The sequence below is a fragment of the Eptatretus burgeri genome, chromosome 13, assembly GCF_056783735.1.
Source record: "Eptatretus burgeri isolate ZD-2024b chromosome 13, Ebu_testis_v1, whole genome shotgun sequence".
In the NCBI taxonomy this organism is placed as follows: Eukaryota; Metazoa; Chordata; class Myxini; order Myxiniformes; family Myxinidae; genus Eptatretus; species Eptatretus burgeri.
This window is the reverse complement of record NC_140973.1, coordinates 28,783,988-28,808,998: the sequence shown is the minus strand read 5'-3', so window position 1 is coordinate 28,808,998 and position 25,011 is coordinate 28,783,988. Positions and strand designations below refer to the sequence as shown.

The window sequence follows — 25,011 nt, the reverse complement described above, 5'->3', positions numbered from 1 at the left end:
AACCGGGCGATCGTACCTCGCCGCTGGCCGGCCTACGATACGAACCGCTTAAGCGGCCCGTTCCGTGCTTCAGTGATAACCGAGCGGTGTTATCGCCGACCGCGACGGACGTGATTATTTTCCGGGTGCTTACACTCCTCCACCAATTCCTTCCGTGATGCAAGGGAAAGGACGCAACGAAACTGGGAACAGTTCAACAAGCACATTTATTGCACACTCAGACAAGCACGTATTTTACAGCCATACAAAAAATCATGCACGTATAACAGTGAAAGCAATGAAAGCATGCAAAGGCAGAGTTACAACCGAATAAAGTGTCTTTATTCCACACGCACACTTAGACAATTCGACTTATAAGACGGCACCACCACATGCATTTACACAAAAGCAAAGGAAAAAGCCACCCTCAAAGGCAAGGGTGGCAGACAGGTCCGTGGACCAAATGTGCATGGAACCTGGATGAGCGGCCAGGTCCACTAGACTGAACGGTCTTACCCGTGCCCTCGTGGTGCGATGGCGGGCAAGCCGCGATGTCAGCGTAGCTGCGCCTGGCTTCGTGCCCCTGGCATGGCCGGTGAGCTCTCTCCGGCGTTCTCCGCGCAGGCACGTCTTTCACCGTCGGCACCACGGTTGGGGAGGGGAACGAACGGGGTTACCGGCGCTTTCTTAGCACGGAGCTCGGTAAGGGAGAGGGGAATTGCTGACGCTACGTCCAACGAGTTGACGCTCTTGACCGCACTGGCTCCGGCGAACTCCTCCTGGCTGTGGCCTCCACTACACCCCTTCTCGGGTGGCGGTCCCCACTCAGCCCTCTGGTTCGCCTCTGAGCCCTCCTCCGCGTCCCTGCTCCACTCAGCAACTCGCCTTCCTCGCCCCTCACCTTCGACCTGAGCTCCGAGCTCCTTCCTCTCCGTCGATCGGCCCCCGTCTGCCTTTCCCCGTCTGCTTCGAGCTCTGTCTCCCGACTCTGCCCCACCAACACTGCCACTGCCACTGCCGACCCTGCCACTGTCTGCCTCTTCGAGCTCTGTCCTGTTCTCCGACCCCTCCAGACTGCCACTGCCGACCCTGCCACTGCCACCGCTGCATTGTGCTCGCGCTTATATAGGCCGGGGGAGGAGTGCATATGTAAATTTGTGGATCACAGCGGGTTTGGAGGCGGGGCTACACCACCTAATGCTCAGCCATTGGATGGATGAAAAGTGGGCGTGAATCATTCCTGATCCGTTTTCTTCCTCGAAAGGATCCCATTCACAACCCATGGCACGACGTTCGGTAGAAAGGCGAAGGTGGTGGGAGTTTGCTGTGCTGGTTTGGGAAGGGTGTTGGTGGTGGCAATTTGGTTGTTGGGGGATGATTGGTCCAAAATAACGACAGAGAAAAGAAAAACAGCTATCTCAAAGGATCACAGCCCTGTGAACACGGAAATTCCCTCTAAACAATGGTGGGGAAATCTAACTACACATATACTTATCGTCATAACTGATCTAAGGTCCTTTATGGTGGTCTGCAAATTTCCACAGCCGTAACACTACCCCCTCCCCTTTTTACAGACTCGTCCTGAGTCGTCATTTTGGTGTGCCATCATGTGTAGTTCTCATCTCGTACAGTTTATCTTCGGATCCCTGAGTGCGACATTCAGTGTATTCGTGTCCCCAAAATAAATAACCTACGGGCTGAGAAACTAACTAAACAAACCCACTCATGCGGACGTCTTAAATAAATTGCCGGCACTAAGACAAACATGCCGGGGCGCACTCATATACAATACACAACTTAACAACTTAACCTTATAATTTACACTCTTCCATGGCCCAGGATCGATGGACTCTGCAAGAAAAACAACAGTCACAAGCAGGGGGCCATGCTGCTTAAGCACAGTCCAAGGCCTCCCCCTTCTTAACATGAATGCAGTGAACAAACAAACGGTGCACGGGCCGCCGGTGCAGTCCCGTGTTGCAGCTGCCTACAGGGCAGTCCTTGCAAACTTGCGCGAGGATCCTGGCTCACATGGCAATGAACAAGGAGGGGGGGGTGCAAAACAGAACGGGGCTGGTGGACATGGGCAGTAGGCATGGATGGCAAAGGTGGGCAGGCAAGGCATGGCAAAACAAGGCCGCTGTAGCAAACAGCCGGCAGATGATCGACCGGCACAGGCCTTGAAGCAAAACACCAGCAGACGATCCGGCCGGCACAGGCCTTGCAGCAAACACCAGCAGACGATCCGGCCGGCACAGGCCTTGCAGTAACACAGCCAGCCGATGAAGTTGGCCAGCCTTTGCCTTTTGGTGGAGGGAGTGCGGTGGTGCTGGCCACTCAGAAGGTGGGCTCGGACCTACCTAACCGTCTCCCTCCCAACCTATCACCTTTGCCTGTCTCCGTCCATACCCACTCCCTTAATTTGTCAAAACCCAATTTAGCCCCAAGTAATTCTTTTTTGTTTTTATTTTTATTTTTACTTCCCTCACTATAATTTCGTCTCCTAACCCCCTTTATGGTCCTTGTTCGGCTAACCTATCGTCTCCTAGCCTACTCCCAACTCCTACGTTCCCTTCCTGGAGGGGAATGAGGGAGAGCTAGCGTCCTGTGTCGAGGCCCAAATCAAGCCTCAGAATGGCCTCCTCGGACTTCAGCGATCTACTCAGAGTGGGTCCAGCGGCCCACAACGAGAGCGAAGGGATGGGTGGTGCGGAGGGGTTCACTTCCTAACTACCCTAACCATTAACTGTTAAACTACCCCGGGGCTTTCAACAAGCACCTCTCGCTTAAACTATTGGTTCTAACAACCAGGATTCCCATCGCCTGTGTTGGTGTCCTCACAATTTTGGGCCTTTCCCCCCAATTTCCCGCCCGTGCCCTCACACGGTTTCGTGGCTGGGACGCGTGGCTCCCTTGGCAGGAACTCCCCTCTGTTGATTCTCCAGCAATGGCACCCCCGGGCACTATACTGCCTCGAAGCCTACCAGCTCCCTAAACTGGGGAGTGCCCTCCCGAGCAACTCCCCCTCAACGCTCACCTGGCAGGCTGGCGCCCCAGGCACCTTTCCGAGGGTCACCCGTGCTCACGCACTGCCCACGCGGCCTATGGTGCCCCGGGCCCCGCATCAGCGGGTCACCTGTGCCCACTGCACTATCCCGCCCCCCCCCAATGGGCCCTTGGCCTACCGCGGCCGACTAGCCCGGTGCCCGGGGTACCCACTCAGCGATACTCACCATTCGCAGCCATGCTCCCAGCCCGTCAACAGGTCTCCTGCACCCCTCCAAGCGGGTATCGAGCCTACTTTCCTACCAACAGCAAAACGACTTCCATTTTGTCAATTTGACTAACCCACTAACTCGCATTACTCTGATCCCGGGGTTCCTTGGGCGGGAATCACTCCTCCCCCCAATCACTCATCGCACCATGCATTCCACCTTCACTCCATTCACACAGACCCGCTGGCCTCACTCACTCTTCATGTACAGGTTTCAACTCTCTTTCCTCACTCTTCAACACACACCACTGAATTCTGCCATTCTTCTATCTGCATCCCCTCGCTATCTTGTGCTCCCTCATCATCCCTTACAATATAGCATGTTCCATTTAACCTACATAGCTAAGCTACGTCCCCTCTACACATCCAAAGTCTGTCCATGTCTCCAAATATTATCCCATCTCCCTCCTAAATCTCAACTGAATCCCTCTACCTAATCCATTCCACGGGCCCCATGAGGACTTACCCCTGCCCCATGAAGCCAGTCGAACTAACCTAACCCTTCCTCCTAACTAGTTCCATCCTGTGCCCAAGCCAAGGGGGTCTTCCACACCTTGCCCGGGAATCCTGTTCACCCGAAGCGAGGCTTGCTTTTTTTTTCTTCTTTTTTTTTCCTATTCGCGCAGCACCAGCGCGGCAACTCGCAACCTGCGCTCTTTTACGTGACGTCATGGCAGCTGTTTGCGCACCTTGTACCTCGTCCCTCCTGGACGGCACCATCCGGCAGGGATTCACCCTCCTTCCGGATTCCAACCACACGTGCAGCCATGACGTCACCTTGCGCATAAAAATACAAGCCTCGCGTTTCGAGGGGTTCCCCACACAAACACATGTTCTCTGCCCGTCGGAGCTTCACACACGCTCGAGTGGAGAACCCATCCGGTCCAAATCCGTTGTCCAGCCTACCTTTTGTCCGTCCGCGGGATCGGCAACTTCCATCGCTGGCGTTTACGGACCGGGTTTCACTCCCGCAAGCGCGCACGTGGCGGCCTCGTGCGCTGCACGGCCCGAACCTCGTGCTCGCTGCTGGGTAAACCCGGCGCGGTCCCTAATCCAGCTACGGCCGCTACCCGGCCTTTGTCCTTCACCTGTTGCCGTTGTCGTCTCCAGTCCACCCATGCACACCTGCGTGTCACGACGCTCACATACCATGTCATTACACTCACACCGGGAGACGCGGCTGCATGTTCGCGCATGCCCACCGTCATCTCCCTTACACACAGCGACCTCACACATGCTGTCCCTCTCACACACCGTGCTTCTTTCACACACGGCGCACTGGGAAGCACGCACTCCGGCAAACTCGTGACCACACCACTCACACACGGGGGCGCGCTCACACCTTTCACCACACACACCGGGACAATCACACTGGGGAATCGTGTCACCTCTCGCTCCCGGGGCCTCCATACCCCCCAAGCTGCATGTGCACCCGTTCGCAGCACTCGCCCTCTCAACTCCGCGAAGCACGACCGGACCCACCTGGTCGTGACCAGCTTCAAGGGAGAATAGTGTCTCCCTCCGTTCCCGAAGGAGGCTATCCAGCTGCTCGCGCCGGGTCCCTAAACAATCTGCCAGCTCCCCCTCATGGTCCTCCACTACCTCAATGTGTGTGTGTGTGTTCGTCCTTAACCCCGTCTTTATCGTGCCGTCTCTCCTCTATTTTTTCTATCTCCCGCGTCTCTATACATTTTCTCTCCTTGTTCCTTATTTCTGTTTCTTCCTGTTTCCTTTTTCCTTCCCATTTGAGTCGTTCTTCCTCTCGGAGCTTTTTGAGTTGTTCGTTCTCTTTCCGGAGTTTTTCGATCTCCGTGGACTCAAATTTTGCTCTCCCCTCGAGCTGGTTAATTTCAAACTCATATAGTTTTTGTTTTCTCTCCCACTGTTTCCTCATGCTTTTCAGCCTCCAATCTCATAGTTTCTTTCAATTGGCTTAGTTCTTTTTCCTGTTTCTTTCGTTGTTCTTTCATTATCTCTGCGTACTTCAACCTTGCTTTATTTTTTAATTGTTCTTGTCTTTCTTTTTAAATTTCTTTCACCCGCTGTCCCTCATTCTCCAATGTCATAGTTTCCTTCAATTGGCTAACCTCAAATTCATGTTCTTTTTGTTTTCTATCCCATTGTTCCTCTCATTGTTCCCTCTCCAATCTCATTGTCTCCTTCAATTGACTGATTTCTCCTTCCTGCTTCATTCCTTGCTCCTTCACTTAATCCTCGCACTCCAACCTATTTTTTTCTTTTTGTCGTTCAGTTTCAAATTCATACTCTTTCAGTTTTTTTATTCCACTGTCTCTCTTGTTCCTCATTCTGCAATCTCGTTATTTCCTTTAATTGGCTGATTTCCTTCTCCTGTTTTATTCCTTGTTCTTTCAGTACTCTTTCTTGTTCCTCATTCTGCAATCTGCCCTTCGCTTCCAGCTGTTCGATCTGTACAGTGTGGTTCCTCAACGTTTCATTCTCTGCTGTCGTTCTTTCTTCTCTCACCATCCTCAACTCGTTTTGTAATTCCATCTCTTTGTTTTGGTGTTTCTGTAAGTCAGAAACATTTCCCCATAATTCCTCTCTCAATTTGCATGCTTCTTCCCTCCTTTCCGCACCACTTTCCAATGCTTCCTTCCTCATTTCGTCCATTTTCTTACCGTATGCCTCAAGTTCTTCCTGATATTCCTTTCCTAGTTCTATCGTCCCTTCCAGGGTTTCTCTTTTAATCTGGCTTGCCCTTACCTCTTGCTCCAGTAGCACCAATTCCCCATCTTGTTTGCGTTTTTCCTTTTCTATCTTTGTTTTCCTTTCTCCTTCCTCCCTCATTTTTCCCTGCTGTTCTTCGAACTGTTCTGACTTTTCCAGCAATTCCTCCATCCTTTCCTCCAGATGTTCCTCTCCTCTTTTTATCTTCCGTTCTCGGCTTTCTCTTTCCTGATTGCCTGTTCTCACCTATTCCTTCAGTTGTTCCAATTCCCCATCGTGTTCCCGTTTTTCCTCCTCCAGCTTAGTTTTCCATTCCTCTTCCAAGTTCTCTCTATCCCGGGAATTACCAATTCACTCCTCCTCCATTCTCTCGCTCAGCTCGCTCGTCTCTTGTTCCCACTTATGGATACTCAACTCTATTTTCCTCACTTTTCCCTTTAGTTCTTCGAACTGTCTTGACTTTTCCAACCATTCTTCTTCCCTCTGCTCCAGATGTTCCTCTCCTCTTTTCATCTCCTGTTCCAGGCTTTCTTTTATCTGTTTGCCCGATCTTACCTCTTCCTTTAGATTTAATTCCAAATCATGTTCGCATTTTTCTTTTTCTTGCTTTGTTTGCCTTTGTTCTTCCTCCCTCCTTTCTTCCTGTACACCGGCCCATCGTTGTGACTCCGTTCGCACGTAATCCTCATGAACCCTGTCTATGTGCCGCCGTGCCTCGTCCAATTCAAAGGAAAACGAATGCAATTCTCCTATACAGTTGTCACCATTCCTCCACCGCTGCAAGGACTTCGACACTTGTCTCCGAAGCCCGTCAATGCATGCTCCGGCATCCTGCCACGCTTGCCATGGTGCCTGCCGCGACCATGTGGTCTGAAGCGGTGGCTGAAAGCACTCGCCTCGTGTTGTGCCGTTCGTTGTGCCAATAATAGCGGCCCGCTTAGGCCTCGTTCCACGCCGCCATCTTGCGACTCCGTTTGCTGGAAAAGTTCGTGCTCAGAATATGCTCAGAATATGAGGGAAAAATTATAAGAACCATCCCGGGCCATAGATTCTACATTACTACACATATTCATTTCTACCCCCAGCACCCACTCGCCTTGAAACTCCATCTTATTTCTCAGAAAGGAATTAATTTAGCTTTGCTCGTAATTTGGGGGGAACGGGGGGGGTTGCTTCGCACACCCCTGGTCCGACTCCCTTGAATTTAGTTGGAGACTGAGGTGGATTTGAATCCCACACTCCTGTACACCAGTGTTACGAATTTCGATCCGCCCGGCGTGCGATCGGCCACGTAACTCGAACCGCGACTGCGTCGCCCACTGGAATGGAAAATTCAGTCGTGGCCCTCCCGGAACAATGCCGGGAGCTAGTCACGGGTGGGTCTTTCGGCCTCACCACAATCGTGCCAATTGGCCACCCGCGCAGTATAGGGTTGTTCGCCAAACTCAACCTACCTAAGTACCCGCGCGAGTAGTTAACCGGGCGATCGTACCACGCCGCTGGCCGGCTGAGGACACGAACCGCTAAAGCGGTCTGTTCCGTACTTCAGTGATAACCGAGCGGTGTTATCGTCGACCCCTACGGACGTGATTATTTACCGGGTGCTTACACCCCTCTACCAATTCCTTCCGAAATGCAAGATGGAACTTTCAAACAAGGGAAAGGACGCAACGAAACGGGGAACAGTTCAACAAGCACATTTATTGCACACTCAGACAAGCACGTATTTTACAGCCATACAGAAAATCATGCACGTATAACAGTGAAAGCAATGAAAGCAAGCAAAGGCAGAGTTACAACCGAATAAAGTGTCTTTATTCCACACGCACACTTAGACAATTCGACTTATAAGACGGCGCCACCACATGCATTTACACAAAAGCAAAGGAAAAAGCCACCCTCAAAGGCAAGGGTGGCAGACAGGTCCGTGGACCAAATGTGCGTGGAACCTGGATGATCGGCCAGGCCCACAAGACCGAAGGGTCTTACCCGCGCCCTCGTGGCGCGATGGCAGGCAAGCCGCGATGTCAGCGTAGCTGCGCCTGGATTCGTGCCCCTGGCGTGGCCGGTGAGCTCTCTCCGGCGTTCTCCGCGCAGGCACGTGTTTCACCATCGGCAACACGGTTGGGGAGGGGAACGGACGGGGTTACCGGCGCTTTCTTAGCGCGGAGCTCGGTAAGGGAGAGGGGAATTGCTGACGCTACGTCAAACGAGTTGACGCTCTTGACCGCACTGGCTCCGGCGAACTCCTCCTGGCTGTGGCCTCCACTACACCCCTTCTCCGGCGGCGGTCCCCACTCAGCCCTCTGGTTCGCCTCTGAGCCCTCCTCCGCGTCCCTGCTCCACTCAGCAACTCGCCCTCCTCGCCCCTCAACTTCGACCTGAGCTCCGAGCTCCTTCCTCTCCGTCGATCGGCCCCAGTCTGCCTTTCCCCGTCTGCTTCGGGCTCCATCTCCCAACTATGCCCCACCGACCCTGCCACTGTCTGCCTCTTCGAGCTCCGTCCTGTTCTCCGACCCCTCCAGACTGCCACTGCCGACCCTGCCACTGCCACCGCTGCGTTGTGCTCGCGCTTATATAGGCCGGGGGAGGAGTGCATATGTAAATTTGTGGATCACAGCGGGTTTGGAGGCAGGGCTACACCACTTGATGCTCAGCCATTGGATGGATGAAAAGTGGGCGTGAATCATTCCTGATCCGTTTTCTTCCTCGAAAGGATCCCATTCACAACCCATGGCACGACATTCGGTAGAAAGGCGAAGGTGGTTGGAGTTTGCTGTTATGGTTTGGGAAGGGTGATGGTGGTGGCAAATTGGTTGTTGGCAGGCTTCGTTTGAGAGTCGGGGTGAGGTGATGTTTGCGGGGTGGGGTTGTGGAGGTGAATGGGGCCGAAGGTGGTGGTGGGTTGGTGTAGTTGTTTGGGGGCATTGTTGGTGGTGGCGATTTGGTTGTTGGGGGATGATTGGTCCAAAATAACGACAGAGAAAAGAAAAACGGCTATCTCAAAGGATCGCAGTCCTGTGAACACGGAAATTCCCTCGAAACAACAGTGGGGAAATCTAAGTATACATATACTTATCGTCATAACTGATCCAAGGTCCTTTATGGTGGTCTGCGAATCTCCACAGCCGTAACAATATATATATATATATATATATTTATATATATATATATATATATATATATATATATATATATATATATATATATATATATATATATATATATATATATATATATATATATATATATATAGATATATATATACATATGCACACTAGTGAGAAGAGCGCCTGTGGGAATCCCACAGGCATGGACATGTGTGACACTTGGACATCTTCATTTTGATGCTGCATCTGCACATTCAGTTTTACAAAATGGTTACTGACAATCCATCAGATCCACAAATGATGTCATCCACACAATTTATTTACTTCACATAATATGTTGATGACAATGAAAACATGTCCGTGCACATGGGAAATACAGTTTGTGCATAAAAAATCCCAAATATCAGATGAAAGTTTTTTAAATTTCGAATTATTCTCACTCAGAGTTCAACATCACAGTAATATTATGGGGTTGTTTAAACTTTTTCGGTGAATTATAGGTCATCATTGAGATATTTTTTGAGATGTTTTTTTATATTTTTTTGAAATGTGATGTTTATAAAGAAAACAGCAGTGAAAAAGCATCAAAAGAGCAGTTCAATCACTGCAGTCAAATGTGTCAGAGTAATTAACTATTTTCCGTCGTGCCCTCCTTTGGTTGCCTGGAATGGTGTCACTGCAGGACCTCCAGGTAAATAACATTACGGGAGAAGATTTCACTGTGGCCATCGATTTTTCCCTTTTGGCCATTACTGATTACCTTTACCTTGTCGTCCTCAAATCGTTTGGCATGCGACAACGCAACATATTATTGACCATGGCTGAAGACGGGCTCTGGTAAGTAAATTCCAACTTTGTGTAATGTTTGACCTTGATTCTTGTTGTTTGAGAAAGAGAATGCCACATGAACCGGAGTTTTTTTATTTTTTATGTTGAAGGCTTCAGTCATGGACTAAATCATCCTCATCAAGGCAAGGCCTTAAATAAAAGAAGTGCATTGATAGAAAAGTAAGGAAAGAGAGAATAGTCTAAGAGTTTATGAGGAAGTAAAAAAAAAATCTGCTTTTTGAAAAGGGAGAGGTCATAAGTGTTTGGGAAGACATGAGAAGGTAAAGAGTTCCAGAGTTTGGCAGTGGAGGGGAAGAAACAAACATCATAACGGCCCACCCTTGAGTTGCCAATGGCCACACAATAATCATGTGGTGAAATGGCTTGTTGAGTATTCCTTGGTCTCGCTAATGGTTCTTGTGAACAGAAACCACAGTAATACCTGTAGAAAAGAGAAAGAGAGCCTACTATGCGGCGTAATTTGAGCGGGTCGAGTTTTGAGGTCAGATTGGTGGAGTTGACAAGTCGAATAACTTTGTATTCAATTCTGTCCTTTAAGTATGTGGAGTTGGAACCTCCTATCCCCAGATGTGAGAGCAGTTCTCCATACAAGGACGAATCAATCCTTTATATAGTTTGAGCAAATGTTCAGAGGAGAAGAATGTCTGACATCTGAACAGGACTTCTAATTTATTCGAGGCAGACTTAGCTATTTGCGTTATGTGTGGATTCCAGGATAAATTTGATGTTAGAGTGATACCTCGTCGTTTTATTGTCTCACATGGTGTACTTGTAGAGCTTTCAAAGGAGATTGGAGAGTTGAGAGAGGTTTTGGAGAGAGAGATAGAGAGAGATGAGAAGAAATTAAGTGTTAAAAGCATTAAACTTAACTTGATGACATTTTCCCCAATGGGAGATCTTGTCCAAATCCGAATTTATAGAGGTGGCTGTGATGAAACGAGATGTAGATCGAGTGAGGGAAGATGGGGCAGATGGGAAAGACATGGAGGAATGTAATGTCGAGTAATCAGCATATAAATGCATTTGGTTATTTGTGGAAGAAAGAAGGTCATTGATAAAAATAAGGAAGAGTGTTGGAGACAGAACTAAACCCTGAGGGACACCGCTGTTGATAGGGAAGGGGGGGAGGAGATGTTGAACCATCAACAATTACGGAGATAGAGCGGTCGGAGAGAAAGCTCGATATGAGAGAGCAGAGTGAAGGAGGAAAGCCGAAAGAGGGAAGCTTAGATATCAGACACCGATGCCAAACTCTGTCAAAGGCTTTTAAGATATCAAGGCCTCCAACAAAGCATTCTCCAAAGTCTCTCAAAGAAGAGGCCCAGACATTCGTAATGTAAGAAAGGATATCACCTGTAGATCTTGCCTCGTGAAAGCTGTATTAGTGGTCAGATAGAAGACTGTGAGATAGAATTGATGGCGTTTGAGTGCGAATGGTAGTGTTGTATCAGAAGGTGCAATACTAATCCTGGGTATAAATGTGCGTGTTCCTTTGTGACTGCCAGAAATTATTTCTTTGTCTATTATGTTCGGCAACAATCTTTTGTCAACCAATCTTGTGCCATTGCACAGTCCCTGTTTAGGATCAAAGTTACGGAGTAACCTGATGACAACACCATCTTTGAAACGAAGTTTGTGCAATGACATTCCAGAAGGAGTCAATTGATTTAGGAATTCAATAGGATAATTTAGTGCCTCTTCAGGCTCATCACTGACAATGGAATCAGCGCTGAAGTATGTCTTTTCTTCTCCAGGAAATGCATCCAGTGTGTCATCGTTGATCACAAATGTGGCTTCATTATTTGGACACAACATGGCTCGTTGTGCCAGCACATCATAGTTTGAATAGATTTTGTTCAAATGGCCGAAAACAGCCTCTGCTAAAGAAATGTTGTCTTCTACACAGATATGATTAGGCAGTCGTGTTAAATCTGAGTCAGACATTGTTTCCACAGTCCCATTTCCAATCGACAGGAACCAATTTGAGAATTCTTCGTCATCATTAGCTCTCATGTTTCATGTTAAGTTCAGCTGTTTGAACTTTGGCCACAACTTGCTCCGCTTGATAAACGTGGCGATGATTGCTGCAGGTGCAGTGTGTGAGGTACAATGGGCAAAACCTGCCTGAAGTCCCCACCAAGAGGGAAGACCTTTCCACCAAAAGAAATGTTGTTACTGGTTACATCCCGGAGACATCAATCATCAGCCACTAAAGCATATGCTGGAGCCATAGGTGCTTCACCCCCAAATGAATAGGTTGGGCTTCCTTAGAGCATCAGCATCTTTACTTGTAGGTGACATGCTGCATGTGGAGTTTTCCAAAATGGGCACTGGCAATTTAAATATATGGTGCAATGTCCACCCCCCTGCTAGCAATGTTTCTGCAATGCCTGAGTACACCATTGAAAGAACCAAATGACACTGGCCTCGCAGAAGCATATTATGGAGAAAGGTCTTGCCACTTCCGCTTGGTCCATCAACAAAAAACAACCAGTTGCCTTTGTACTGGTCCCCCACGCTGAACAGCCTGTAAGAACTCATCTACAGTTTGGATTTGGTCATCATGCAGTAGTTGTCTGTTGTTTTCACCTTTTTCATGTTCATCTCCCGGTACATACTGATAAACATCGCTCGAGTTATTTTCTTCAAGTGTCCGGTGGTACTGGCAACTGAAATGCTTCCAAGGTCTGTCCATCTCTCAGGAAGAAGGACTGTATTTCTCGCAATGCCATGTAAATACTTTGTTCAAAGACATGGCTGCTGTGCACAAAATCTTCGTAAAGGTCGTTTTTATATTTTTTTTTCCCACAGTACCGACGTGTCTGTTGGTGTGCAGAATATGCATAGGGTGTTGCAAAAAGAGATCTCAATTGTTGTGGCATGGCAAAGATAATTGCATCAGCTAAGGACCTGTCCCATTCTGTATCATCTTTTGTTAAATTTAATTTCCTGGCTGCATCCTTGCATGTTTCACAAACTGCTCCATCTATGGTTCAGAAATCTTCAAATGATGTTTAACCAGGGCAATGTAGCAGGAGTACACGAAGATGAGAGTGCTCAATGTCCATAGGGCTTGCCGACACCATGCGCCCGATAACCTTGTCGCCGCCCCTGTGTCTAAGTTTCCATGTTTTTCGTCCATCTTCAAACACATACTGTTTTGGAATGTCATGGTACAGATAACTTTGTGCCTCAGGGTCTCTCTGGTTTAACTAAAACCAAGCTGTAAGTTTTGTACCCTTATGTCGTGCAATGGCTTCTTCCTCGTTACCATCCCTAAACACAACATTCTGCAAATCAGGTAAGTGTACCGCAAGTCTGATGATGGAATGGGACTGTTTGTGCATTTCAAATTCCATCAATCTCCATGCTGCCTCTGGGGCACTGACATACCTGCAGTCCAAGTAAGTCTTTATTTCATCCACCTCCACTGTCCTGCACTCTCGAATTTTGATGCTGGCACAGTCATGTCCCTGTATACATATTTAAATAAGTACTTGATACTTTTTAGGCTTGTGCAAACCTCGATATTGATGTGTGCTCTGTACTTCTTCAGTAAATATGCGTTGAATGGGACCAGAAATTGGCAATCAACATCGGTTCCATGTACGGTCATGGTGTGTCAATTTGGGGGATGCTTGTAAAGGGCGTAGCCATCTACGCTCACAAGTGTCTCTGCAGCATATGCTTTTGGAAAGCCTTAACTGCACATTCCATCTTTCATACAAATCGAAAGGCGATTTAAAGTGCCGCGTGTATCATATGAGACTTCACCAAGAAATGGATCTCCAGTGACTCGATTGAAATAAGAATCTGTGCAGAAACAATTCTGTCAATATCTTCAGTGGTACAAATTTTATCTTCCTAGCACAGTGTGAGTAATATGTGGGCATGCAGTAGGCCATACTTATGATACTCGACGACGTAGAGAAATGCACTTACTTTTCCCAACACGTGCTTCTTCGTTATATCATCGATTAACCCTTTTAATTTCAGATGAAACACACGTGCCACTAAATCTTGTCTGCCTTCAGCTCGTTAGTGTTGTCCAATGTTTTCTTGTACATCTCTCCATTTTGGATTACACTTGAAGGTGATAAAGACATCTGGTTTTCTGAATTCTTAACAATGGCCATAGCATCTTGGTAGCTTTGCTGCATAGCTCTTGGGCTCCCTGTAAAACTCTATGGCAAAATGATGATATGACAGACAGGACATTGGTTATCAGCAGCATCGTTCTGGATATGGTCCAGTAGTCCTCTGTATTCCATGACTCTAAGTGTTTCCTGATTTTGTTTGAAGTATTGCAGTTGATTTGGTCCTGCCTTGCAATATCCATCGCCAACATACTGCTGGAATAATTTCCCCCTAAGAATGGATAGTGCTGAATTCATTTCGAATTGCCAGTTGGTAAGCATAGACATCGCGATGAGTAACTTTGTTTTGAACAGGTATGTCACTGGTGAGGCATGTTTATCATCCATCCAGGCTTGCCGTGTGGAAAGAGAATAGGATATGTCATGGGATTGATGTGAGAGGTAAGTGGAGAGAAATTGTTTTAAGCTCTGGTCATGCAAATTAACCTGGAAATCCCTGTTTGCAGGTGGTTCACATTCTTGTCCACTAACAAAGAGCGCAACAATTTCATCAGCAGTTGGTATGTTGTAACATCTTTGGTCATCTGCACACAGTCGACGAAGATGAATTTCCAAAAAATATGCAAAAAAAATGAGGGAGTCTCAATGAATGGCCTTTGTGTTACAGGCCTTCTCATTTAAGATGCATTTTTTGTTCTATAGACAGTAACTTTCATCCAATGAGCTTCCTCTTTTTTTTTGCAACTGAGTCTAAAACCATGTTAGCGACTGTGAAAAATGATGAAATGAGATATCGAATTAGATTGTTAGAGTTGAAATATAACTGTGATAGAGAGAGAGTAAGAAACCGCGAGCCTCACAAAAGAGGCCTTGAAGCTATGAAAGTGCGAGGAAACAAAATGGTGGAGATTTGTTTGTTTTTGGAGCCCCTTTCAGAAAGGGTGGAGCTACTCCCTCAATGGGGGAGACCACACCCACAGACAGACAGATAACCTCACATGCAGACTAACACAGAATCACCTCCGGAGACTATTCTGCATATATGTATACGGCTCTTCTGGCTAAACAGTTGAATAGGCTTCGCCTATTAGGCATGAGCTTAGCAGAACAACAGCCCCTACTTCCCAGTACAACTGTACTGCAGCTGATACTGGGAAGATAATTTAATTCCCAGTACCTGTTGGTCAGGATGCATGCAGCAATAGTGGGTGTGGTACTTGCTTCCTGGTACCCATGACAGTAATGGGGTCTGATCTCAATATCTAAAGATCTATATCCAATGTACGTAAAGTCCTGCGTAAGAACACACCAAAGAGTGATCTCCAACCCAGGGCCTCAGCCCAGTGACTGTCAAACAGACAAAGAGTACATGGTCAACATCGCTTAAACATCAAACGGAACTGCTGATCCGGATTTCGTGTTCATTTGCCCTCATCAGGATGGCGTACCAATAAATATCTCACCAATGATGACCACATTCGTTGTTTATACATCAGATGCACCTCCTGACTGTTATTGTGAGCATCGCCATGGAGTATGTCTCACACGGTAAAGCCACATAATCCACAAAGAACAGCCATCTGTCTGCCACCCTGACGATTGTTTCTGCTAACGCAAACCATTCAACCAGAAGGCACGTGATGTGATCGGCGGGTAGATCAAAACATGTAGAGTGTGACGAGCACTCCCCTGATCTCATGGTAAGATGCAGCTGTGCCACCAACGCAGACTCCTTTTTGGTTAATATAAGAATTTGTTTTTTAGACTTGGAAGAATAACAAGGTAAGGGTTTCTCGTGGACCTCTAGTGACCCAATGAGGTGATGGTGAGGGCACAGATTGGCTCCTCCAGTGAGGGCAGGAGGAGCAAGACCAGAGGAGAGACAGGAAAAAGACAGCAAGGTCACCAATCTGGTGGTGGTGAGTAAAAAGCATTTCCTGAGACACAACAAGATGATGCTTGTTATTGCAGAATTGTGTTCATACTCAGATATTCTTCTGGTAATGAGGGAAAAGATTGTTCATTCTTTATTTGTAATTATACATCCAGTACTTATTATTATAGAAATATAAATACAACATAAAACTGGAGCGTTCATACGATTCCCCACATAGTGTTCAAGTATATATTTCAATTTTAATAAAATATGATTTTAAAGATCGTTTAAAAAATCCAGAAGTTTAGCGCTATGACAATGAGTCACAGTTTAGGAGATGGAGGCTTTATTGATCACCAGAGAACACAATATCAATCAGCATGGTACATAGCCATATCGGAGGCCTCTTCTTCGCCCCGATGCTGGATCCTCTCACATGCCGCACCCACTTCCCAGGGGCTGTACTTGACAGCTCCTTTTATATACACCACTCCATATAATTTTTCCAAGTACTGCAAAACTGGAGATTCTTGGAAGTATGATGAAGGGGATTTGTGTTCCACAGTGTTCAAATATATAAATCAATTTAAATAATGGTTTAAAGAGGTTAAAAGGTGTATAAATAAATTAATTCTGGGTTTTACTGCCGTTTTACCCAGCGTCTGCATCACCCTATGTAAGATGTTACATTAGTTCTTTGTGCCTGTTTTTTGTGTCTTTTACAATGTCCTTAAAAATAGTAAGTGTCCTGGTTGGAATGATTTCAAATGTTGTTTGACTGCAAGGCAGACAGACAGCGTAAAATATTATCTCGCTCCTCTCTGCGCATGTTCGGCAAAACAGCAAACTTGTCTTCATATTCATTTAAAAATATATATAACATTCAATTAAAATATTAAAATGTATTCAATATAAATAAGTTGTTCCTCGATCATAAATTGATAAAACAGACAGACAGACGAACATGAACCGATTGCTTAATCCCACTTTTACCTTCACGTGTGTGGGGTAAACATGCTATGGTATTATCACACAGCAAACTGCAACAATGACAAGTATAATTTCCATAAAATGTATTCCCAAAGTGAAAATTCCTCTTTCTTATTTCTTAATGCATTTGAGCTGTTTATTGTGAAAATCTATCTGTATTGTTCCATTCCATAAGTAAAAAGTCAAGGATGTAACCTACAAAAAGCTATCTTCTCTGTACCACAAAATACCCAACGCATATGGACACACACACACACACCAGCTAATTTGAAATTTTATAAATACCGGTGGTCATTATTCTCTCCATCTTGGAATATTGCTTCAGAAATCTCCTTATTTAAATATACAACCTTATGCTCACCTTATTCTCACAGGCGAGTTGCAGAAGGTGAAGGTGCACTCACCGAGACAACAGTGACGTTAAAAATTCCCTTTCAGCAGAAAAGTTTTGCACAAAGCATTTGCTAAGTTTGGGACAGAGTGCACTAGAATTTCCAAACTGCAAGCAAATAATTGTACGTGTTGTTTTCCGGTTGTATCCTCCAGTCATTTGTTATTAAAATCAACCCACTTTTATAAATTGGCCCATTCAACCCCTGGAATATGCTTCAATCCGAATTATCTATTTAACATTGCTGTCATACACTAAGGGCAACTATCCACCAAAATCCAGCTAATTCTCATCCTTTTCTAGTTCTTTCATTTGAATAGGCTCTTTACAACCAGACTCGACGGAGTCATGGTTAAAGCGTCCGCTCTGTGTCTGGGAGGTTGGTCAATCAACCAAGGCTGAGTCATATCAAAGACTATTAAAATGGTACATGTTGCTTACTTGCTTGATGCACAGCATTTAAAAATGATCGAACATGAACAAACAACCATAAATTGGCAATAATAGGGAAGGCTTTGATGTGCATAATGGTGTCTTCCTGCGTAGAACAAGGGAACTCATATTATTGTTATTATAACCTATTCACCATAATAGGACACACTTGTAGCTCTCAATGTGTTATTTGAGTGACATGCAAGCAACTTACTTCCTGTGTATCCATTTAAAAAATGTTTTTTTATCCGTTATCTGACAGTAATACAATACAAATCAATATTCTGTAACACCTCTCATTTCAACACTCAAATATCTACCAAGCACATTTTGAAGCAGCAAGCCCAGTCCAAGTATATTAACTGTTAAAATACATCTGGTTTGACACTTATATTGGTGGGAGATATGACAATTTTATTTCTGAACGAAAAACCCTGTAAATCATCAATTTCAACATTCAATTTGAAAATTTACATTATGTTGGAGTTTTGATTTATGAGCCACTTGTACCCAAGGCACGTGACATTTTTGAGCATGCTCATTGGTTACTACACAATTTCTGGTTGAGGGAAAAAAAAACTCACAGCATCTTTACTTTTTTTTAAAACAGCAGTGTGCTTGGGCCGCAGCAGTGTGCTGATTGGGCAACATGTGGGCCACAGGTTGAGAACTTTTGGTCAAGATAAACTACATCCACTATACTTCCCTCATCCACCCAGTTAAAAACTGTCTCGTAGAAAGCTAATACATTCAGTAAACATGATCTCCCTTTAATAAAGCAATGCTGACGACATTTCATTAGTTAGAAATGATTCAAATGGTTCCTGATAATACATTTCTTAATTAATGACTCCAACAACTTCCCTTTAACTAAAGTCAAACTAACAGGTCTCTTGTTCCCCAATTCTTCTCTGGAGCCTTTCTTAAATAAGGGTGTTATGTTGACTACTCTCCAATCGTTCAATATCTGTCCTGACTCCAATGAGCCGTTGAAGATATCCACTAACATTGCATGTGCTTGATTTGCTTCCTCCCTCAGTACTCTTGGATGCATATTATTTGGCCCTGGAGTTTTGTCATTCCTTAGTTTTCCTAGCTGTTTCTTTACTTCCTTTACTTCTACCTGGATCTCCTCAACAAGCCCTTACTCACCTCTGATATGCAGTAGATACTCTCAGCTAATGGAAGTTCCTTTCACTGTTCATGTGAAAATGTAGAATTTTTTTTATTTAATACGTCTACCATCTAACTATAATCATTTACCAATTCTCCTGTTATTCCTTAAGGGGCCCACACTTGTCATCGCCTCTTCTTTACCCCTTATGGACTTAAATAATGCCTTGCTTTTCGGTTCAATATGTTTAGCCATATCCTTTTCATGTTATTTTTTGGCTTGCAGAGTTATTTTTCTTAACGAGCCTCTGTTTACTCCTCGACTGATGTGAGGCCAACTAGTCCTGTTATATTGTCCTTAATGAATGCTTCCTGCTTATATCCTGAATAACAATTCTTACCTCCTTACTTATCCACCCTGGTCTCTTTCTGCCTCGACCCCAACACCTTGGTGGAATATACAGGTAGTGGACAAAAAATGGAAACACCTGGTTAAATGAGGGACACCAAGTATATTGAAAGCAACGGCCTCCATACAGGTGTGGCCTGTTTGTTACTGAAGCAAATACCATCAGTGCATGATTCGGGTCATGTATATAAATGCTGCACAGGCCTGGTTGCCAATAATTATGGCTAACTTGGCTGTAAGAGGAGACCTCAGTGATTTTGAAAGAGGGGTGATTGTTGGGGCACATTTGGCAGAAGCTTCAGTGACAAAAACAGCTCAACTTGCTGATGTTTCATGAGCAATGGTGTCCAAGGTGATATCGACATAGAACTCTGATGGAAAGACATCATCAGCAAAGGGCAGCAATGGTCAGAAGTGCATGCTCCAGGATCGTGATATCCGTGCATTAATTTGAAGTGCAAGGCAAAGCAGGCGAGCACCTGCAGAGCAATTGACTGTAAATGTCAACCTGGGGCATGAGCAACCAGTTTTATTAAAAATGGTTGGCCGAGAACTCCACAGAGCGGGATACCATAGTCGAGTTGCAGTGCACAAACCTCTCATCACACCTGGCAATGTACGTTTGTGAGTCCAGTGGTCCAAAGAGCATAGGCAATGCATTACCGAGCAGTGAAGAAATGTGATATAGTCAGATGAATCATCCTTCACCATGTTCTCGACAAACGGACGAGTGCACATGTGGCACTGACCTAAAGAACTCTCCGACCCTGAGGGCATGGTTCCAACAGTGAAGGGTTCTGGTGGTTCTGTAATGTTGTTGGGTGCATTTTCCAGGCATGGTTTGGGTGTAGTCATTCCCTTAGAAGGCAAGGTCAATGCCAAATGCTGCTTAATGGTACTGAGTGATCATTTAAACCCCATGTTGAAGCATTTCTTTCCTGCTGGGAGGGGTGTCTTCCAGGATTACAATGCCCCCATCCACAGAGCACATGTGGTCGGTCACCCAATGGTTTGTTGAGCACAACACTGATGTTATCCATATGTCATGGCCTTCTCAATCACCAGATCTGAACCCAATCGAGCATTTTGGGATATTCTCGAACGACACATGAGACAGCGTTTTTCACCTCCACGAAACATGTGTAAGTTTATTCACTTTCTCATGTAAGAATGGTGCTGCATCCCTCCTGCAGAATTCCAGATGCTGGGGGACTCTATGCCATGGCACATATGGCTGTACTGGCCACACGTGGGGGCTCAATGCCATATTAAGTGATTTTGCATTGGTGTTTACATTTTTTTGTCTACTTCCTGTACATACTCTGCACCCTGCACAATTGTTCCCTGAAGGTTGCCCATTTCTCTGCTGCAGACTACCCACATGTTAGCTTACCTAATGTGGAGCACTGAACTTTCTTCTCACACCTTCAAAGTTTGCCTTCCTGAAATCTAACAGCCTCACCTTACTATCCTGAACTCCACATCTCAACAATACAGTTGCACACACTACACTATGTCATGGTCACTTGTTTTTCCTCTACCTCTTCCACCATATTGGGATTATTGCTAAAGAAAAAGATCGAACACTGCACCCCCCTCCCTCTCCATCCCCTTATAGGTTACTTCCACAAACTGACTTAAAAGGCAATCCTGGAATGATTTGGAAAATCCCCCTTGGTTCTGCTCTTTCTCCGTTCCAGGACCCAATCTATCCCCAGAAAATTTAAATTCCCTGCAATCAAGACTCAACCCTTTCCACAAGCCTTTCTGAATTATTCATGAACCCCTCTCTCCTGCTCCTCCCTTATACCAGGAACCCTATAATTGCATCCTACAAGTATCTTACTGTTACTACAATTCTAATCTCAATCCACAGAGAAACCTCCACATTATTGTTTATGGGACATTTTCACAAAAGCGGGTCAGGGAACGGTAAAGACTGTCCGAGAATTTTTATCAAGCATATATTGCCCAGTCAGTGCTGAGGCCTTATGGTGATCCTACGTTGCTGAACATTTTCTAGGCCTTATAAGGGGTTCAAGCACTATTTCGAGAATATCAAAGAAAGTTGATTTTTGAGTTTGTTCGTTACCGCTACCTGACCCACTTTTGTGAACATGTCCCATATGCTGTTTACCATCTTTTACTCAGAAAGTAGTTAATGCATGAAATGGTCTCCCTGGAAAGGTAGTGGCAGCAGAAACAGCAGATAAGTTTCAATTGGAATTGGATAGGTACCTGGAAGTATTGGAGATAGAGGGGTATAGGGATGTTGGCAGAACCATTAGGTAGCTTGAGCATTGATTAGTATTGTATACATCTGTGCGGAGTGTTGTTTGTGGGGGTTTCATCAAGGGGTGTTGTGTGGTTGATGTTGTGTATTTTTACCCAAGAACCGTCTTCACCCATGCTGCCTTCCCCTGGAAAGAAAAAAAAAAAACTACCAAAAAAAACCCTGCACTTTTTGCATTTTCCTTTTTTTGGTCTGGTGTTGATAAATTGGTCTGGTGTTGATAAATTGGTGTGGTGTTGATGTGGCATAAGCATGATGGGCTGAATGGCCTCCACTTATGTCTAATTTTCTTGTGTATTATTTCCCTCCTTTATGTCATTCTTTCTCTCGATATAATATTGCGTTTTACCGAGATTGCTGCAACCCCTAAGATCTTACCTTCCTGTCACACCTACACATCGTATTACCTTCTAGTCCTGTCCTCCAACTACTCTCCTCATTAAACCAAGTCTCACTTACTGCAACTACATTGTATGCCTCACTATCTACTCCAGCTTCAAGCTCTTGCATCTTATTACGTAAGCTTCTCGCGATGGTTTATAATGTCTTAAATTTTTCCTGTCACGTAACCACCCTTCGCTGCCTGTCCCAACAAATCATGCCATCAGCAGCAGTTCCCCCATCAACACCATCGACTCCCTGCTCAAGCCTAAAAAAGGTCTTAATCCCGTCTTCAATTTATGCTGCCCGCTTTCTCTTTTAGTCTTTTGTCATTATTGTAGAAGCACTGCCTTTGTCCCCTAAAAGACTCCAAGTGCTTCAAAAACCCAAATCCATGCTGTCCCCACCATTCCTCCAAGTACAGGTTAACATATATCACTCTACTTGAGCATTCTCCCCACCAACACATTATTGGGAGAGACCTGGAAAAAAGATTACATTGAAACCCCTTTCTCTCAATCGATAATCCAATGATTCATAACCCGCCTCCAAGTCCTCTGAATATATTCCCACATCATTAACACCCACATGCACCACAACCCATGTCCCTCCACCATGAACTGATGAATCGTCATCCAATAATGATGGATTATTGGATCATGCCTCTCTGAAACAATACCAAATCCTATTTCTTTTAATCCTTGCCACAACATAGAGAGTTCACATACCCAATAGCCTTGACGATCTTCCTCGTCTGTGTCCCTCCCATCTCTATCCAACACCCACCACCATACACACCCGCTACACTCACATCACCGCCTGCATCATCTGAACCACAAATCCACACATACATGTACAGCACCTGCAACCGAAGTACCTCCAACATTGACTGTAACAACTGCAACTTCACCATCATCCTCACTTGAAACACCCCCGACGATCTTCATTACACGCTGCACCCTCACCCGCACATTCTGAAACCTCACAGCCACCCACACTCCCACCCGGACCCACCGCACTGAGGCTGTCTGCACCCATCATACTCAATCCGTCACCCACCCATACTGCACTCCCACCACCATCAGCACACTCACACTGTCACCTGCACCCTCAGCAACGTCCACACCGCCACCACCACCATACTCCCACTAATGTCCGCATCTGCCGTAGACCAACCCTCTTCAACAAATCTCACAATCAGTGACAAATTCTGCAGTTTTTGTACCTTTTATCAACTCAGCCACAAAAGCTCATAGAGGAGCCACCTCCAAGCATTTATCACAGGTAAGAACCCCCCCCCCCCCCCGGCCACTACATCTCTCCACTCACCACCAACCTCGATGCCACCCACATATAAAACCCAACACACTGTTTATCACCACTCATGCATTTGTCCCTGCCGTTACACATATCAAGTGACATCTGCTTCATGTTGTGATCTTCTTATATAGGCTTATACCCCTTGGTGCTATTATTGGTTGCAGGTTGATCATAACCATGTTCATTAGATTCAACATTTGAGTGATCCAGCTCTCTGATGTCATTCCTCAGGGAGACCCCCTGGTCTGAGACCGCTCTGTCTATGCCTGTCCTCCAGCCTCATTCAGATCAATGTGCTCACCTCCATTATGCCAATCAAAACTGCATCCTCCAAATTAATGAATGAATCCAAATTAATCTGTGTGAGTGACCTTAAAACTTAAAACGACGGCTCAGACAGTATTTGTTCGAGTACCACAATTGCATTGTTTACATTGGAGGTAGCCATGTTGTTAAGCAGTGCCGAGCACTCCGTTCCGTTGGAGTGCTTGCTTGATTGCTTTGAATCAAGCGAGCCGCTTGGCAAGCGGTAGGCAAGCCACTTGGCAAGTAGTAAGCAAGCCGTTTGCTAATGGAACACACCCCTGACAAGAGATGCGCTTGGGAGGAATGAGGAACTATAGGAGAACTTGGATACAAAATCAAGCAGCAATAGTTGCTGCTGAGTTTATTGTTCATAGATATTCACCAAATGTGTATAGGTGTTTATATAGGAAGGATCATCTATTTGTTGCTCTACTCCAAGTTATCAACCTGTGCCTAAGATTATAGTGGTGACAAGTGCAGTTGTTTTTCCTGCAGCTCACCGCAGACCGTAGAGCACCTTGCCATCAGGATGTAGACGAATCATGCGGTTTTTGACAGTCACTCCATGCACAAAAGACTTCTTGTCGTTGATAAAGTAGGTGTCAGGCACCCAAAGCTGTTCAGCAACACGATTGTCCAGGGTAAGGTTGAGTGGAATGTCCGTGTATAAAAGACGCTTGTCATGCCAAAACTGTAGAAAGTACATGGTGAGGGTGTAATCCTGCATGAGTGACAGAGGAATAAAAGGATGTTTTAGAAAGACACTGAGTGACAGTAACAATAAAGAAAACCACATTTTCATGAGGATTCGTCAAAAAAAAGAAAAAAAAAGAAAGGCTGATCACCATCCATTAAAATGTCAGACTGATCAGTGAGATTTCTAATTATTTAAACCACTGAGCAGCTACACCAAAATTTAACTTCCTACTAGTTATTAAGCTTCATTCATGGATTTAACCGTACTGCACTTAACGTTGCGGAGGGAGATATACTAGTTAAAGTTTAAATCCGGGTGTAGTTTGTTCGCTTAAGCCCTTGTAATTAATGATATGATTGTCAAATGAAAATGGTACTCAAAAGCTTTGTGACTAATAACATTGTCAGGATATATGGAATATTTCAGGTTTCTCCACTTATTAGCATCTCAGCATCTGTAAGATATTAAAAGTAAAATAAAAATTAAAAACTGACCTTCTCCAATCTTGCATTTTGAGATACGGGATATAGAACGTTTCCGATATCACTTCATTGATGGCATCATCTGTACTGTTGGTTGTAAGGGATAACAAACTGTATGTTTCAAACTCGTCACGATGATGGTCTGTGCAAAATTCGACCTTTCTCGATCTCCTTATTGTTGGAGCACTTGATCAGAAACTTTTCCTTGAACCGGAGACCTTTGGCATGCAGTATTGTAGAATTGCACCAAAATGTATTTAATTCTTCCTCGATTCATTTCAAGGAGGTTCATATTTAAGCTTCAAATGCTCACGAGTTTTTGAC

At 45.3% G+C, this 25,011-nt stretch overlaps 2 protein-coding genes across 9 annotated transcripts in view; one reads left to right on the top strand and one right to left on the bottom strand.

The window, feature by feature from the left end:
- The window catches only part of GABRA6 (gamma-aminobutyric acid type A receptor subunit alpha6), a 453,203-nt gene that overhangs the window by 90,150 nt on the left and 338,042 nt on the right, over window positions 1–25,011 (top strand). The window contains exon 2 of the mRNA XM_085851838.1: window positions 9,734–9,888. Within this exon, the coding sequence (XP_085707964.1) occupies window positions 9,842–9,888 (47 nt within the window). The 5' untranslated portion in view covers window positions 9,734–9,841. The remainder of the gene's footprint in view (window positions 1–9,733; window positions 9,889–25,011) is intronic.
- Window positions 1–25,011, bottom strand: part of LOC147014140 (gamma-aminobutyric acid receptor subunit beta-3-like) — a 272,785-nt gene that overhangs the window by 108,374 nt on the left and 139,400 nt on the right. For 7 of the 8 annotated variants that reach the window (XR_015050658.1, XM_085851840.1, XM_085851844.1 and 4 more), the window contains exon 4: window positions 24,009–24,229. Coding sequence is in view for 7 of the 8 variants with exons in the window: in XM_085851840.1 (XP_085707966.1) it covers window positions 24,009–24,229 (221 nt within the window). In the remaining variant the exon portion in view is untranslated. The remainder of the gene's footprint in view (window positions 1–24,008; window positions 24,230–25,011) is intronic. The other variant, XM_085851843.1, reaches the window with a different exon arrangement.